This window comes from Toxotes jaculatrix, chromosome 16 (assembly GCF_017976425.1).
Source record: "Toxotes jaculatrix isolate fToxJac2 chromosome 16, fToxJac2.pri, whole genome shotgun sequence".
In the NCBI taxonomy this organism is placed as follows: Eukaryota; Metazoa; Chordata; class Actinopteri; family Toxotidae; genus Toxotes; species Toxotes jaculatrix.
In genome coordinates, this window is record NC_054409.1 from 18,625,149 (window position 1) to 18,644,504 (window position 19,356).

The 19,356-nt window shown below is 39.9% G+C and overlaps 1 protein-coding gene across 1 annotated transcript in view; it reads right to left on the minus strand.

The window, feature by feature from the left end:
- dym (dymeclin) overlaps window positions 1–19,356 on the minus strand; it is a 46,993-nt gene that overhangs the window by 19,918 nt on the left and 7,719 nt on the right. Inside the window, exons 7-14 of the mRNA XM_041059100.1 lie at window positions 19,040–19,165; window positions 17,836–17,975; window positions 10,708–10,893; window positions 10,394–10,572; window positions 8,975–9,100; window positions 8,724–8,837; window positions 8,405–8,499; window positions 4,643–4,742 (exon numbers count right to left, since the gene is read on the minus strand). Of these exons, the coding sequence (XP_040915034.1) occupies window positions 4,643–4,742; window positions 8,405–8,499; window positions 8,724–8,837; window positions 8,975–9,100; window positions 10,394–10,572; window positions 10,708–10,893; window positions 17,836–17,975; window positions 19,040–19,165 (1,066 nt within the window). The remainder of the gene's footprint in view (window positions 1–4,642; window positions 4,743–8,404; window positions 8,500–8,723; window positions 8,838–8,974; window positions 9,101–10,393; window positions 10,573–10,707; window positions 10,894–17,835; window positions 17,976–19,039; window positions 19,166–19,356) is intronic.

The following is a 19,356-nucleotide window of genomic DNA, read 5'->3' on the forward strand; positions in this document are numbered from 1 at the left end:
TTATCATACACCTCAGACTAAAAACAAGACCTTTACTATCAAACAAACAGGAGGGTGTAGGTGCACACTTGCTCAGAAGGCCAACAACACAATATGTTCCTTTTCATTAAGAGATGTCAGTGAAGCTAAAAGTTGACTTCTAACTGTGGATAGTACACAAGGGAAAGTTTCTAGACATGGGAACCAATGTCACTTTGAGTTAGTATCGTCTAAGCTCATAGATAACTGTATCAAAAACATTGACCAGCTCAGCCTTAAAAGTCTATGACCCAGATTAGATGTCAGGCACTATTCTAGGAAAAAAACTCTCCATGTAAAATTCCCATGAAGTAATCATACTGGAAATCTGCCTTGTGCCCTTGAGCAACACATTGAATCTCTTTCAAATGCAGGAATGCTGTTGTGTAGTCGACCTTACACTTTGACCTCTAACGATGTATTTGTCTTATTATATTTGTCACTACTATTAAGTGCACTCTGAATGCACTCTCTTCTGGGAACAACTGGCTGAACCAATGTCTTTAACAAAGACTTAATCATGGCGAAGTAATCTCTCCGAACGTATTCTTTGCCATTTTCAGTCATGTATATTGTGCATATATGCATGTGTGTAAATAAAACAGAGCATTAAAATAAGCCCTGAGGACAGGAAGCATCAAAACAAAGCTGGATAATTGCATTTTATATGATTTTATGAGTATGTGTTTATGTGTGTGCATAGATGTCTGTTTGTTGGGCCTCATCAGACCATTGCTAGATGGTTGAAGGAGCACTCAAATACACTCTTGTTTCCCCCGCACCTAAGGGCATCTATGGGGACCTCCTAATACATCTCCAACTGCCAAACACACACACACACACACACCACACACAAATATGTTTACACACACAGTTATCCAGGACCATGCAAATCTAATGAGACAGCCAGACAGAGACGTAGACAGACAAACCCGAGGGCAGAGGTGCCTGAACACAAATACAAACAAATATACTCTATGTAGTCAATAGTCAACACTGTGGCTGTTAATAGTATCCATACATAGCTGACTGCATTGGGACATCATCATTATTTCATGGGTTTAGTGCCTGGTTCTAACAGTCAGTTTTATAAATACTCAATTGTTTCATCAAATATGAGTCTACGAGTGGAAACTATTTCAATGCAAATTAAATGTAGGGGATACCAACTGGGAAAGTAATGAGAAAAAGACAAAGGGTTCGTGTAGACGGAGGGGCAGACTGCCACTTGACAGTGGGCCTGCAGCAACAAGCCTTAAATTTGATGCTCTCCAGCACAAAACTATCAACCACATCCTAAAATTAATCCTAGACTGGTTAACATTACTGGTCCCACCGGCACAATGTGGAACTGTCTCTGTTATAGCAGACCCTCCACTCCCCACACCCTACCCCGCCTCAACCTCATGCTAACAAACAAAACAGGAAAAATAAGAACAAAACACACACTGAGGGAAGATAAAATAATAATAATAATAATAATAATAATAATAAAAAACTCATCTGACCTGTCAGGCAAAATATCTAATGTCTATGAGACATTAGTCAAGTAACACCTTCAAATTTCTTCTTGAAACGCAGCCAAATAGCTAGCAGGTCAATGGCAACAACAACAACAATAAAGGGGGCGATGGGTGCCCCTGCCGTGAGCCCTGGTAAAGCTGAAAGGGGGATAAGATTTTATTGTTTGTTTTCACTGATGTCAGTGGGGATAATTATAAAAACTTAACCCATGAGATGTATTGAGGACCTTGGCCAAATCTTTCCATTATTTCAAAAAGGTATTTCCACTGCACCCTATCAAAGAGTTTCTCAGCATCCAACAACACAACCACTTCCGGAGTGCTGAAGCTTGGTATGTTAAGTATATATAAAAATCTTCTGGTGTTTTGGAAGGATTGCCTTCCCAACATAAAACCTGTTTGGTCTAATGAATTGGTATGTGGTAAAACATGTTGGAGAAGAGGGCTTGAATCTTTGGCAGGATCAAGTAGTCTACATTTAGCAGTGATAAGAATCTGTAGCTGCTACACAGTAATGGATCTTTATCTTATTTCAGGAGAAGAGCGATCATAGTATTTGTCAGTGTTGGAGGGAGGTGGCCATTCGAAGCTCTTGCAGAGCTTGAGAGAAGAGCGGAGCAAACTTCTTGTACAGTTCTACAGGGAATCCACCCAGACCATGTTATCTGCCACTTAGCAACGTTTTGATCTCTACTTCAATCTCATACACTGTTATTGGCCCACACATATCTTCTACAACGTTACTGCCAATTCTAGGGAACAGAGTTGTATCTAAGATATTATCTGTGCTGGCTTGAGAGAAAGAAGTATATAAATCAGAATAAAATTTGGCAAATGTTTCATTAAGGATTTTCAGAGCAGTGGGGATTTAACACTAGGAATAGGCCTGGTCGCAGGGGTATCTCTGGCTTGCTAAGCCAGAAGCTTGCCGGCCTTGTTTCCTGCTTCAGAAACACGTTGTCTTGACTTAGACAGTTGTGGTTCTGCTTTTGTTCGTAGCTAAAAGGTCGAAGTCTGCTTGGAGCTATAGATGTGTTTTGTAGAGTGATGAGTCTAGGCAAGTGGCATGGTTTCCATCAATCTCCTTAAGCTTCTGTGACAGTTCTCACTGTCGGGATCTATCTTAAGTAAGTTTTGTTAGATATTACACAGCCTCAATATAGATATGATATATAGCAGGTGTGTCATTTGTTTTAAAAAATGATAATGTTGATCTCAGGGAGTATGTGAAGAAGTTGTGAATGTGAATTAAATCTCCATTGTTTGAAAGTGGGTCTGTGCCTGGGAAACTTTGTATCTACAGAGGTCTATACGAGAGTATGTGTGGTCTATATGTGGAAAAAAATAAAATAAAATAAAATAAAATAAAATAAAATAAAATAAAATAAAATAAACGAAAGAAAGATTTTTTTTGTCCAGGAATTTACACCTCCATGGATCGGACAAGCCCAGCTCCCCTGCAGTGGCACTTAATGACTTGGGCTGAGTTGGTTAGGGAACATGGTCTGGTAGAGGATCTCTCCAAATCAGCTTCTTGAACAAAATTACAGTTCCCACCAATAATAATGAGGTGAGTCTGAGTCTCAACATTGGGAATGAAAGTAAAAAGCCTAGAGATAAATTGCTCGTCTCCCCAATTAGGTGCATAGATGCCTGCCAAAACAACCTGGGTATTGCATAGTTTTGCCTGACATGATAACAAACAGTCCGTTGGGGTCAGTTGTAATATTTTCTGGTTCGAACGACATGCTATTGCGAATTAAAATTGCATAGCCTCTGGCTCTTGCACTAAACTTTGAATGATATAAATAGCTAAACCCACCCTTTTTAATGCGCAAGACCGCCCCATTGTGGAGATGTGTTTCTTGCAGAAAATCTAAGTCTCCTCTCCAGTCCTGAGGCCGAGACATAATCTTATTTATCTTGGTAACCTATTTTGCCCCCTTGACATTCCAAGATATGAACCTAATGTTGTTATTTACACATGATATGTTCTTATTCATCATACATTTGGCCCTGTGTCAATTGTTTTATGTAAACCAAGATCTGACTGGTGGAAAAAAACAAGAAAAATGAAAGAGGGAGGAAGGAGACAGACGGAAGAGTAGAGAACAAAAAAAGAGGCTTGGCGCTGTCGTTGGCTAAAGTGGTTGCCATTGGCTCTAATGTCTGCAGCTGGTTCATTCCAAATTCCAGAACAGAGATAGGCTGCTCATAGTCAGTCAACATGGTCTGTTTTCTGTCCAGTTTTGAAGTGATTGCCGAACATTTATTTACTTCTTCCTGCTAGTATTTTAGCCAGGGTAGCATCATCAAGCTACCAAACAGAGGTCTGATTGTTTTTTTTGTTTTTTTTACTAGTGTATCCTTGCAACAAAACAATGCAAAAACTAACAGCTGATGAATACATGAGCTAATGAACTGAAAATGCCATGAATGCTTGCTTTTCAAAGCATTGGGTAAAATAGTTAGGGTTACTTTGACCACTGATCAGACTAGATAGTTTGACATTTTGGGATGTACAGTATTTGCCTTCCTGCTGAGAATTATATGAGAAGATTGACACCACAGCAATATCCAGTGGCTAAATACAAAGCACCAGAGAGCAGCTGGTTGGCTTAGTTTAACTTAAAGACTGAAAACAAGGGGAATCGGTTGCAGTATGCAACTGTCCATAGTTAGCATGCAACAATATCCACCTACAAGCATTTCTAAAACTCAATATCTAAAGTGCCAAATTTATGACTTTACCAGACACTATGTGCCAGATGTGCAATAACTTCCAGTACATAAGCCAGCTGTTTTCCCAAAATGTTGCACTACTTGCTGGGCTATGGTTACTAATGATATCACACTAATTGGAAAAAAAAAAATAGAATAATCAAAAATTTTAAAATTGCTAAACTTGACAATATAAAAGTCAAACTTCATGCGCAAATTAATATATCTCACATTTACAAAACTGTTTCAAACGTCCATAATTTGGCAACTACTAATAAACAGAGAGAGAGAGAGAGAGAGAGAGAGAGAGAGAGAGAGAGAGAGAGAGAGAGAGAGAGAGAGAGAGAGAGTATTTATGTCTGTGTGTGTGTGTTACTCACATAGTCGGGCAAGGCTGTGTTGTCTCCCTGTCTGCCTCGCAGACTCTGTGTTGCCTGCTCCAAAACCTTGTTGTGCTTTTTGGAAAGCAAAGCAAATAAACTGTGGGAGAGGCACAGAGAGGGGGAAAGGAATGAGAGCAGCAATGACAAGATGAATGATACACTTCTATTAAGACCAAATAACCCAAAACCCAAATACACAGTCGTCATATTGCACATTGACCAGTTATTCATGTGCTGTAAACAGTGGCCATTACTGAGCTTCACTGGAGAGTGAAGCCTCTATTTAAAACAGATTATTATTATTATGAGAGACAGGCCTGTTTTGCTTTCTAAATGAGGCTCTTCAAATAATGAATAATAATGAGTCTTGGAATAACAAAATAATCATGCAACTGGCAGGAGACAGTTTTAAAGATGATGTGTCAAAATAGTAAAAATATACTTAATTTACCATCAATTTATAATCACAACTCCTCAACGCCAAATAGCTTTTGGCACCTTTTTGAGAATTTCCAGTATTTATATATGCATTTGTTTGTTCCTACTGTAGGTGACAGTCCCTTTAGTTAACTGACATGTTTTACCCTTATTGTGTGTTTGTATGTGCCAGACAGTTGTCTGGATGGGTTTGAATGATTGCATGTGAAGGCACGACACAGACAAACATCAAGAGTCACAGAGTCTACATGGAGGGTGACGTTTGGTAGTAGCAATAGGATGGGTCAATGCACACATACACAGACACACCATTAATGGCACAGAGTTACCATCATAGTCAACTGAATCACTCAGCTAGCATGTTCACGCAAGAAAAATGAGAAAACATCTTGTACAGAGAAAAACACTTGTATTTGTTAAACTCATACAAATCTAAAAAAAAAATTGTTGTAATATATTAGCTGTCTAAAAAGTACAGAAAAAAGTTCCTTTTGGACCATCTGATTTATTACAAAGTGTTTTTAAAATCACGAGTGACCTTCTGTCTTGATTATGACTTTTTAATACTCTCTCTCTTGGCCCCCAGGGGTGTTAAATCTTTAATTTGTGTGTTAATCAAGAAACAAAAATTGCAGAATAAATTAAGTTTAATGACAGCCGGGGGCTAGGGGGCCTCAGATGCACAAACAGATCTCAGCTAAGTCCTTTCAAGCAACACCTGTCCGTCTGTCAGCAGTGGAAAACACACACCCAAAATCTATCAGCATTCTTTATCCAGGCTAATTGGCCAAATGAATGGAGGCATCTGAGCAGCTATGAGGAGGTCTACTTGTTATCTACAGACCTAATGTCAAAGGAGCTATTAGCCATGTCCACTTTACAGGACCCGTTGTGCTATCTAGAAAGTTTTTTTTTTTTTTCATTCACATGACAGACCACAGAGGAAGTTCCACCTGGGACCCTTGCCCACAATAACACACTTTGACTACTTGCTCTGCCACATCCCTCGTTTATGCCATGGCAGTGATGGCCGCGGACAGGAAAATACAACACAGGAGGATTTCCACACTGTTGGCCTAATCCCAAAATGAGTTATAAGGCTGAGATAATGACAGACATGGTCTACCCTGACATGCTGAAGATATATAGGTGCTCTGTCTCTACCAGTCCAAAGAATTCGGTTTTATTTGGTATTTTTGTTTTGAAAATTAACTTTGTCTGTGGAATACTGTGATCTAGAACAGAAACAATTTGCTAATTAATCAGTTACTCAACTGATAGAAAATTAGTAGGAAACAAATTTGCTCATCAGTCATACTAATCATTTTTAAGGATAAATTCTAACTTCCCAAATGTGAAAAGTTTTTTCTATGATAGTAATCTGAATATTTTTGGGTTTTGGACTGTTGGATAGACAAAATAAGGTATTTTGAGATGTCACCGTGGGAATTTTTCTGGACCAAACTATTAATCGAGAAAGTGACTGGTAGATTAATTTATAACTAAAATACCCATTCAGTGAATGAAGTGACACATGAGCACACGTGGTGACAGAGGAGACTGGATATGGGCGACAGAGGAAAGAGAGGGAGGAACAATGAGGCTGAAAGGGAATACAGACAGAGAGAAAATAATAAGGAAAGATGGTGGGGAGCAGATGGGGCAACTCTACCCACCGCTGCCTGTAAATAAACAGCACCAGCCGCGATTCTCTCAGAGTCAATTAAGGAGCAGAGTTCAGCAGTGTCTGGCTGACGTGGAAATTCCTGGCAGGAAATTTCCCTTTATCTAGCAGCCAGCCAGCCAGTTTAGCCCAGCCCAGCCCAGGCCATCATAGTCATCATCATTATCATTATCATCAGACATGGAGACAGTTGCTCTACATCACTACAGGACAGACATGTACATATTCACAGACAGTGTTCCTCTCTGACTCAAAGCACCAGAGAGTCACAGATATGGAGAGAGACACTGGCGTGGAGATAAGAGGATCCTTGAGTGTGCCTGAATGTGTGCACGTCTTTGTGGAAGGAAACATTCCTTCCCGTGTGCCTGGAGTTAACAAACAGACATAAATGCCTTGATGTCTCTGTGCGTGCACGTGTGTGTGGTTTGGACCTTGTCCTCTCAAGTCTTCCGTCTCCTTGTGGGCCAAACCCTTTCCCTCAATCCCCTCATGTTACATAATGTTCTTTTTAACACAGCCACACCAGTCTCTCAATATTTCATTTCCTAGTCTCTTCTGCTGCAGCCACTGACAAGTTACTACAATGATAAATATTTTCTGCTGATTCAACATTAATCATTAAAATGAGTAAGCGTGTTTGTGTGTGAATTGGACTTTCCATTTGATGTCTTTAGGCAATTTCTGTCTCTGCATTGGCTTCTATGCTTCCCTCACACAGATGCTTTTATTAAAATCTGATGCAGATGATTGTTGTGAGGTCTGCTGCTTGCACGATGTAGCAATTAATAAAGTCGAAATACATACCAGCTAAGTGTGATACACGCTGCTGATGGTGTTGATTTCAGTGTATGAAACTACAAAAATGTCAGATCAATATCACATCACTTCCTGTGGTTTGGGCCGACTTTATTCACTTTCATATTCTGAGGAAGGCTTCAGGCTGAAACACGAAACTCTGACTGCTTTGACAGCGTGCTATCTTTTTCTGCTTTAACTGATATATATTTTTGAGGTTGAGCATACAGGTCTTTTCTCTCTGGAATGCACACTTGTTGTCTTTTATTTAAACAGTTAGCAAGACAAAAAGCATATTCAGAACAGTTAAGAGTTGGTGCACGATATATACTGTGAGCTAGTATAAATTGGTAGCTATTCCTTTCATATCTGCGGGCGTATTAAAACCATCATGGAAAATGTTGCAAATCAATGACCAGAAGTGTTTTATGGTGATAATGTTTAACATCAATGTGAGTATTTACGTTTGTCAAGCACTTGTTCCATGACTTTCCTTTCCTGTTATTTTATCCATCAACACTTTCTCAATTTATTCTACTGTAATACGTATTGATGTTATGATACAAAATTACATATACTGAAGGTTTCATCCATATAAGGCCCTGTCAAAAAAATTTAAAAGTTAAGATCCAGATGGTAATTAAAACAGCGAAAAAAAACATATTTGAATGTCAAACAGGCAAAGGACATGATGAAAATAAGTTGACCATTTTGCCCCAGTATTTAAACACTTTGAACATTCTCCCAAATAATGAATCTATTTGAATAAGAGCTGGAATGAGATGTATAGAAAATGAATGCATAGAAAAAACGTTTTATTCTGTTTGTTTTATTCTCACCTGATAATGCGCTGGGCAGCATACTGGTGCAGACATCGAAACTGGGCTGACATGTTGGCGAGTGCAGCCAAACAGTTGGTGTGGAGGTATTTATCCTAGTGAGGGTGCACACAAACACACACACAACCGTGATGTTACTGTTAAAATGCAAATTACAGTTCCATCATGACAACGGCTGTTTGTGAATGTTACTCACTAATGTAATACACTACCATTTGGACCAGCAAATGTGACTACGGCTAATGGATTTCTAATTGCACGTTATGTTTGCGAGTGTACAAAGTTTGTAAGACTGTGTGCGAACGTGTGTTCATCTAACCCTTGTCCGGGTCATGTTAAACTGGATGGTGCGGATGACCACCAGGATGAGCAAACTGCCAAGTGAGATCTCTGTCAATGATCTCTCTGTGTACCATGAGATGTTCTTCAATACCTGAAACAAGACAGAGAGAGAGACAGAAATGAGACACAAACAGGAGTAAGGAAAAATTTACGATTATCCCATCAAGTGCAAGTAATGGAAGGTTCCAGTGGTTATTCCTGACATGTAACCAGTGCGTATCTACCCACCACCTCATGGATGGAGCGATTGAAGGCATCGTCCTCTGTAAGAATGAGGAGAATAATAAGGGCCATGTAGACATGATGAGAATTTCTCTCCTCTACGTGGTAAAGGATCTCGAGAATGGGCAGCACCTGAGAGGAAGAGAGGGAGAGAAGGAAGAAGTGTTAAGCAGAGGGAACCCTGAAAAAAACGCCGGTAGATACATTTTGCATTTCTTGGTTTCATCTTTTATTATTACTAATTAACCACTGTTATCTCATTTCTAACTTTGGTGCCTGTGAGTATGAGGGAGTCACAATTTGTAGATGTTCTGGAAATATTTTGAGCAAGGACACAGTCAAACAGCATGAGTGGATTAATTGCAAAAAATAGCATCTTGTGAAAAGACAAGATTTACATTATTTACTTTTTTTTGATAGTCCTGAATCATGGATCATGGCTATGTGGAAACATGTTATATTCAGTGGAACAGATGGAAAAAGTGATTGGCTAATAACGGAATGCTCTGACAGAATAATGCTGTCAGAGCGAAAGCAGTTAGTGGCTAGCATGGTCGGCAATGAGCACACATAGTTTCAGTCTTAGCTCATTACACGGTCGTGCGGCAGTGCTTTATTGTTCAGCCGAGAAAGTGGCTAGACTCATTAGTAGCCCCCCTACATAATAAGGTCAAGCTAGATCTGCTAATGATGGTGTTTTATTATAGCAGCCATAAATATGGAATAACACAGAAAGGTCATTCTGATATCGGACATAAAGGAATTTAATAGACCTACAATTTCAAAATGTGATTGTAAATTAAGGCCATCGTCTGCACATGTTTGACTATTATCATGAATTTGTGGTTTTTCTGTTGAAATTAGTTTAAATGCTATGACCTCACATCTCTTTTCAAACCTGCTCCAAAGACTAAACAGATATCGTCTATTTTAACTCCTACTTCCTGTCCAGTAAGACCAAATTATTTTCTGTGACACTGTGTGAAAGAGCCTCATTTGGGACTTTCTACCATACTCTGTACTCTATGTGATACCATCTGACATGCTGAGCTAAAGATTGATTTTCATTCACTAAATGCTTCAGTACATTCACTCTGCTATAAGGAATAACTGGCACAGTCCCACATGGACAGAATAGCACCAGCTGCCACTGCATACATCCTCGCTGTTTACTGAGCCATAGCATTGGCCCCTGATGAAATTATTTCACTGCCGTATCCATGTGTGTAAAGAAGAACTGAGTAATATTGTGCTTTGTTGAAGATTGTCCAATCACGCTTTGACTCATTCTTAACACTGTTCTTTGCTTCCACCTTGCAAAAAAAAGTCAGAGTTAGACGGGAGAAATGACTGTGCATGGATCTGTGCACCACCCACTGTAAATTAACAACAAAATGAAAGTCTCTTCATTCCCATCCTACCCACCAGATTGTCCATGTCGGTTCTAGAGAGCATATATGTCCTCATGTTGGAGTTCTGGTGAAGCAGTGTGTACAGTAGTAGTGTGGCCTGGTCGGAGCGCTGCTGCTCACACAGAGCTGTGTATAGACTGTTGAAATTGATCTGGAAAGTGTGAGGTGGCTCCACGGGCAACGACGATGTGTCTGCATGAGCAAAGGTAAATATTATTGTTATGACATTACTTTATTAACCTCTGGTGCATGTCACAGACAGTATATGAAAATCTCATATATGTGCAATGAATTAAAAAAAACAATATGTACTGTAAATGTATTTACCTTGTGTATTTCTGAAACAAGTTATAGCCTGGCGGTAGGGGTTGGGCCAGTCTGGCCCGTCTGTCAGATTGGCTAGAACCAGCAGTAACAGAAGGCTCTGATTAGACAAAGGTAGGGGGTTGTGTTCCTGGTCTATCCCTGCTTTGCTGCCAGCTCCACCCAATGTGAAGACACTCCACAGCCCACCTGGAGATTGGAAAGACAGACAGGTCAACCCACACAGATTAAAATAAACACACAACAACTCCTTCATTCTTTTCCTTATTTATTTATGTATGCCTTCATTATTATACTTGACTTCTATTTGTGTGAGTTGGGGGTTCACGCTTTTTGCCTCCTTTGGTGATTTTTCTAGCAATACTCTGGTTATATAGAGGAGTTTTTTTATTTATATTTTACTTTAATTTTTAGTTTAATACAGGAAAATAACTGTCTATTTACTCTAACACACCTCTCCTGCTGCTCCCTAGGTCAGACTTTAGCAAAGAGACTGACCTGAGAACTGCAGCTCTCTGTTTAAGTACAACAAAGGGGTAATCTGTGCACAATCCGGTCGTGAAGAGAGGTGAGGCTGCGTATGCCAGCCTTTTTATAGAAAGCACGAAAGTATTCTCACAACTTGCTGCTCTTCAATCTTATAACTGCTTTACGCCTCACAGGGAAATGAATGCAAAATAGTATGTGCAGTCAGACTGATGTAATCAAGGCCAAATTGCACAATGGAGTCATGCACGATGGTTTCCAGCACCTGAAATTTGAAACAACATAGACGGCGCCACAGAACAAAGAGAAACTAGAACTACTGGCCAACTGGAGCGGATTTCGTTTTTCTTGTTGGGGGATGAGAGAGAGCTGAATTTCCTGCAGAGTAACTGAAGTGCCGGTGCTTTCAGGCGTCATGAGAGGCACAAGAAGCATGAGCACCAAGGTACACAGATGACAGCCTCTGGCTCCTGCACGTCTAGCCACACAGAATACATGAACCAAGCCCTAGTTAGAGGCAGTGTGAGTGTGTTGTAGGTCCTCACCGATCAAGCTACTGAATTTGAGAAGAAGCCAAGTAGATTTGTTGCCATCTAGTGGTAAAGGTTGGAAGAGCAGAACAATTCCCTGGATGAATTTGCACACTCTCTCCTTGATTTAAGAGTAATGTCATGAAAGCCATCCTGATCCACCCAACTATGACACAATAACATCATCTGTTTATTTGGTTACTGAACCAGAGAAGATTTAAGTCTAGTGACCAAGGACATATTAGTTTAAAACATTAGGGGGGGGGGCATGCCTCATGTACAAGGACCTCCTACTATATAAGAAAAATTAACTGAAGGAGAAAATGGGAGGTCACATCCCATCATCTTCTCCTTGTAGAATTGAAAAAGGAGACAGAACAACGGAACAGCTTGTGGCTGATAAAGACCCTGTGAGATTAAGAGTGGTCAAAGTTTTAAACCATTATGCATGAAAAAATAAAGGCTTTCATGTGCTTTTTCTTCTTGCTTTACCCAAGAGCCTCTTTTAAGCAACTTGTGACTGTTTAAAATCTTAGTAACATCAGTGATTTATATGTTGGTTTGCCTCTAAATTCACTGATGACTAGTAAAGAGTTACTCCGACACTTAGTCTGACTCTGTGTGTATAAATGTGTACACAATTCCAGTAAAGAGGAGAAGGAATTTGTTTATATTTGAGTGGAAGGACATCAACAAACTGCCTTCACAATAAAAAGAAAACCCCAAGAGAGAAATGACATCATTCGCACTGGTCAGTCTGTCTCCCTTTCTCCAAACACAATACTCTTCTTTCCTTCATCTGGCCAGAAAGAGAAGTGAGTGTGAGAGAAAACATGATCTAGAAAGAGAGAGGGCCAAGTTGTGACGGAGCCCTGTTCATCTCATCACTGGCACCACAGTGACTAGCCCAACAGTGTCAGAGAGCCCAGTCTGGCAGCCACATTTCCTGCACTCTCATACACACACATACACACACTCCTACTCTCTCACACACACATTCACAGAGCTCTATTTTACCTTAGTGGGTGCTGTTTGTTATCCATCTGGCTCAGTTCCCTCTGCCTGTCTGCCTGCCCACCACATAAACCCAATAATGCTACACTGCTTAGGCTGCTCCGGCCCTGGCCAGCCGCCGAGTGGAAAAAGAGGAGGAGGACATGAAGAGGAGGAAAGGGAAGGGGAAAGTGAGGAAAAGAGAAGGTCACACACGGACACAGCGGCTGGCATGCTGAAATCAGAATCTGGGTTTCAGGACTCGGGGGCAGTGAAGGCATCCTACACGCAACATATCCACATATGTATCCACACCAGCTTCTGAAGCTGATATTTTCTTCTCTGAAAACTCTTCACAACTTACAAGCCTCTACAGGGGTTCTTACAATATATACACACAAACAGATGTTAATAAAAACTGATTAAACAGGTATGAAAGAGCCCAAATTACAAGTTTCTTCAACAGCACACAAGCTTTTCATGATTAACAAAGCCTTAGCTTTCGGACAGAAGGCTGTGATGTCTAAACTGTAGTCTTATATAATGTCCACCACCATCACAGACATCACTGCTGTCAATTTCTATTCTCAAAACAAAATATTAAACAGGCTGATAATCCGTCGCATTTTGGACCCTGACATCTGCTTCACAAGACCCTGACCCCTTACCAAATCTGAGTTCACATTATGGGTATTATCAAACACACACACAAGCTCTAGTGATGCACTTAATGATGCTAAACTGTTGGTTGTGGGAATATTATTGCTTAACTTTCCTTAAACAGTGCTGCAGTAGTTCTTATTTTCAGCCTGAGTTAAGATGGTATACATTCCCTTAATATTTGAGGAATGTTCACTCATTTTCCTGTCGCAGTAATCCACCACATGCAACTGCTAAATGTCTCAAGACATTCAATGACTATCGGAAAACAGAAAAGCTTGGTAACACAAAGGATAACTGCTCCATGCTTATAATTAGTAAAAGCTAAGTTTAACTGGGCCTATTTCAAAACTACATCCAAATCAGCACACAATAACAATGCTAACACACTATTGCTAAGAAAGTAATGTTTATTATGTTCATGATATTGGTTTAGCATGCTAGTATGCTAACATTTGCTAATTCCCTAAAATGGGAAAACCAAAGTGCCTGTCAAAGAGAAATTCTGACATGATGACAGTGACCACACTAGTTATTACAATTCGCCCTGAGGGACAAATTACTGTGTACCAAATGTCAAGGCAAACCATCCAATAGTTCAGATATTATACTCAAAGTCTTGGTCATGGTAGGGCAAGAGAAAAAGACAGGAGATCACCAAAGCCATGAGCAAACATCATCTGGGAACCATTAACGTTTGCACAAACCATAGAGGAAATTTCTCAAGATGGTGTTGCTAGAGGAGGATTCTGAGGATCACTGATTAAAATTCATCCTCTGGGGACCATGAATGTCTGTTCAAAATCCATCCACATAAGTAGGTCTAGATTAAAGTGGTGGGCTGATAGGCCAGCACGGCTATCCACGGAGCCATGCTGATAGCATGGCTAAAAATATTTACAGCACTCCTTCCAAAAGAGCTTAAATCTCTGTGAAATAGTTTAAACGTCTGCTTTTCTAATTCACGTGTGCCACCTGCAACATTCACTTAAACATGTGAAGGCCTCAGTAGCCTGTGGAGACAAAAGCGAAGGGAGCTGAGGTGGGAAATTATTCCAGCTCAGAATATACACTTGAGTGCAGACAGAGATGTGGACGCCTAGTGAACAAAGACAGACAGAATGTGCTACTTACTTATTTACTTGCATAACAGTGAATGAAATATGACATCAGGGCTTCATGCCAATGCCTTAGCCAAGCATGCAGATACACACACACACACAAACACACAAAAGTACACTAAACTCACGATGATTATCCAAAAATCCACATGGGGAAACATGCTGTACAGACAATAAATAAACACACTCTGTTAATCTGTGAAACTTTTATCCAAACCCAATCCAAAACCCTTCTAACATAAACATATACAACATATGAGAACATTCCACTGGCTTAGAATGATTTTGTAACAACTATTATAATCATAATAAAAAGCCATCCCTAAAATAAATCCTCGCCCACTAATACCAAGTTATAGTGGTTACCAATGTGAAGGGCAAATGTGCATCTGCGACAGGAAGGATGGCTCATTGTGTACATGCGAAAGAGTTTAACGTTTTCATCAGAGGCAATTTTGTGCAGCTCAGATATGAGTGCTTCATTTTTTCCATATCAAGTAAAAGGTGATAAAGGTGAACACCTACAGAAAAACAGACAGTACACGTTAGCAAAACAAAAGCGACAGGAGTTTGAGAGTAGAGGAGAGATAAAGAGACTAAAGCAGTGGAGAGTTGATCAGAGTTACACAGCATAGCATTGAGAAGTGTAGCAAAGAGTAAAATATCATTCTGTAGCTTAAAGTACAGTAGAGTATAGTAAAGGAGCATAATGTTGCATAGCATAGTGAAGCAAAGCATGTAGTGGAGTAGAGTAAACTGGCATATCAGGTCGAAGCATGGCATAGGGTATAGTAGAGTGGCATGCTGTAGAGTTGCATTGAAGAGAAGAGAGTACAGTAGTCGTACAGTAGAGCAGAGTAAAGTAGAAAAGAGCAGAGGGAGGGCAGAGAGGGGAGTGGAGTACAGTAGAGTAGATAAGAGTAAAGTAAATTAGACAAAAGGAATGGAGATGAAAGGGGACAAAAGTGGCAAAGTAGAGTAGAGTAGAGTAGAGTAGAGTAGAGTAGAGTAGAGTAGAGTAGTGTAGAGTAGTGTAAAGTAGAGTAGTGTAATGTAGAGAAGGAGAGGAGTCCAGAAAGTTCTGACTTGCCAGTCAGGGTGACAATCCCCCTGCAGATGCTCACACAGACTCAGACAGGAGAGTGTGTAAAAGCAAGACAGGAAGAGACATCCTATCTCCCAAGACATTAAACTGGCGACAGAAATCAAGCACTGCTCTGCTTTGCCAATGACCGGTGTTTGGTTCCGGGGGAAAACCCAGCCCGCCTGTGAATGTGTAGACCTGAGTGATTTTAAATGCTACTAACATGAAGACCAGTCATTGCCCAATAAAAATGAGGGAATGTAAAGTAGTGTCCTGTCTATTCCTAGCACTGCGTGTGGATTTACAGACTATCTCGAATGTGTTTGTCAGTTTTAGGTCCTTGTCTATGAATTGTGCTTTTTTTATTGTTGATTGTTTACGTAGATGTAGACAGTGTTTTTTTTAATGTATTTTTCCAAGCTAATCTCTGGATTAGGTTTTGCCAAAGCTACATTACTGACGATGAGCTAAAACATGCTACTTTAAAGTGGTATTCCACTGATTTTGCATTGCAGTGCCTTATAGTCGGGAGACTCACAAGAGACAGAGCGATCACAATTAAAGCAGAAGTTGGTTGAACAACAAGCTTCAAAAATGGTAGATTCAACATTTCTCATAATGCAACCAATAGCATCGCCTTGTTAGAAGTTCACTGACTGGTAAAGGCCAAATTTGTAATACTGGATTGTCTGCCAGGCTCTCCGGTGAGATAACCCTGATGAAATCAGGGGGATTATTTTTTCAGACTTGACAAAGCTCCTCTTTCGCCACTAAGGATATAACACAATCGTTTTTACAGGCTCAGTAGTACTAACCGTGATGGGTAAACTGAAAAAACTGAAAAACCAGTGGAGTTCCCCTTTAACTACCTGAATATATGTACATGCTGCAAAGCTCAAGAAATTCAACTCATATTTACTGTTACTATAGAACAACAGCCGTGCATAGCTGTGAAGTGTACTTGTTTGTGTTCTCCGTCAATCCCAAATGACTGTGCGCAAATGAATGTACGAGACAGAGAAAGAAAACAAGTGTTGTTTCTGAGCTCTGAGTATAAGAGAGCTTGTGTCTTTGTTGGTCTGCGTGTGTGTGTATAAGGGAGGCGGCTGCAGACAGACAGGCTCTAGGGGATTACAGAACAGGACAGGGCACCATAACTCATCGGGCCGATCACTGACCACAGACAGACAGGCTGGGCAGAATGCTGATGGCTCACTGATAGGAATCTGCCACCAACAACCGACAAAGAGCATTTATCTGCAGGAGAAACCCAGCCCTATTCTCACACTCAAACAAACATGCATTCAACACACACACACACACACACACACACACACACACACACACACACACACACACACACACACACACACACACACACACACACACACACACACACACACACACACTACATTACCAGTCTCACACACATACTGTGTTCATTTTTGACTCATCATTTTCATCTGCGCTGCCATGACTGTCAGAGCATGGCTCACACTTTCATTTCTCAGTTAAAACATATTTCTCACTCTTTGGCTCCAAGGAAAATGGAAAATAACTGACACTCCCTGTTCTTGTTTTTTACTGTCTGGCTCATATTTTTGTAATTTGATCTAAATCCTATCATTTGTGACAAACATAAATGAACTCCAGCTCAACTGTGATATAGGGATTGTGTTGACATCACTGGAACAAGGTGCAAAAGGGGCAAGCAACGCGAATGATCAAATAAGATAATTAAGAAAAACATAATATTAATGTATATATAAAATATGATATTTAAATTCTTAAAAGTCTTCTGCACCTCTAATATAATGTAAATGAAGCAAACTGAGAAGGAAAAAAAATCATTCTTTGTTTGACCTGCTCGCCAATCGTGTTGACACTATAAGGCTATAACCTGTGACTTGGCACATCCAAAATGCCCATTAATGTCGTCCAATGCAATAAAAATAAGTGATGCTAGATCAAAGTTAAGCTAGAATATAGCCTTCCAAAAACAGAAATTGAGGTAACCATTTAAAAGCTCAACACAGAAAATAAAAACACAAATAAAAACTGGGGAACTGTCTACTCCAGACTTCAGCAATTGAGTCGGTAAGTAAAATGTTGTCTGAATAAGCACGAATTATTACCAAAATTATGATCTACGTTGTAAAAAAAAACAAAACATAAAACAAACAAACAGCATTTTCATTTAGCTTCATCGTTGTTGTTTCATTGTGTTTTATTTGAGTGAGGATTTGTGTACTCGTACTTGCCACCCCTGATGCCAGGCCGTAAAGCAGGCCACCCTCAGCTTTTGGCTCAAAGATGTGGGTTGCAGGTGGTGGACACTTCTCCTGCCTGATGAAGTTATAGAGCAGGGTCTTCACCAGTCGGCTGGTTAAAGACAAACTGGGGAAAATGAAAAGAGAGTGGAAAGAAGTTTAAAAAGCCAGCTCTGAACATACCTCACTACATCATTATCAAGAAAGGTCCAATTCCAAGTCAACAGGTCTGCTTTCTCCTCATCACATAGAGCTGTAATTGGTTGTGAACAATATCCAATATCACTGTTTTTGAAGTTGCACACAGACTTGCTTTCTTGACAGACCAAATGGCAAAATCATTTCAGATAGACTTCTAATCTGTTTTGCCAACATCAGCTACTTGCAAGCCTTTCTTCAGCTCAGTGGCAATTAATTCAAAGTGCTCTCGTTTGGCTCTTATGCTGTGAGAGCCCTAAAAGAAAATTACTTCCATCCTCTGCCCACCTCTTTGAACTGCACTACAAGACTTCTAAATGCATTCAGTGTTACAGCGTTTATCTACATTTATTCATATTCAAGATAACAATGGACTAAAGTAAATTGGGTTCAAACCAGTTCAAAGTACAGGTCAACATCAGAGGTTTAGCTACGCTTTGCTTTTACTTTTATTAGCAATCAGTACATTATCTCATCACCACATTTTACTTTTGCATTCTGGAGTTCATATTTATTATTATCATTTAAAAACCAGACTTCACTTTTTCCCAGAATCACAGACCGCAAGGTCAAAGTGGAAATGAAGGTCTTGGTTGGCTTGACTTTTTTTTTTTTTTTTTTAGTATCAACTAAATGACATATGAAGACATTCTTTGAAACGTGATGAAATTGTCTGGCAGCACAGGGAGTTACCAGGGTCTGTAGAGAGGAACAGTAGGCTACATCAAACTGTGTCACACTGGACTGCAGAACATCTATAATGATCTGGGCCTGCGTTCAAAAACATCGTCAACAGATTGTGGGCAACCCAGTTAGTTACTAGGGCATGTGAGAGTAACTCGAACAGCAGGTGAAACTTTATTCTATTATTCTTATTCTTCTATCTTCATACAAAGATGGTTTCAGGTTATGGTTAACCATAGCCATGTAGTTTTAATGGTTACAGTTACGGTATGTCAGCAGTGGTCCTCAGTGGACCATGTGTTTTCTTACCATCTCCCCTTCATGATGTGCTGGTAGATCACTCCATCGCGGAGGATGTCTTTGTGGAAGAGCTGATAGGAGAAGAATACCAGCAGCATGGTCACTGCTTCGAACAGGATGCTATAGGTGATGTCACTACAGGGACAGACAGACAGATAGATGCATGTAGAGTTATTGTGAATGAATTATAAAATGTTATATCACTACATCACAGATACACATACAATCAGGTAATAATCATGTAGTAATATCAGAATATCATCTCTTCATGACTCTTTATAAATGTGCTTCTAAGATAATGTGTTGTTACTAAGTTCATGTTTCGA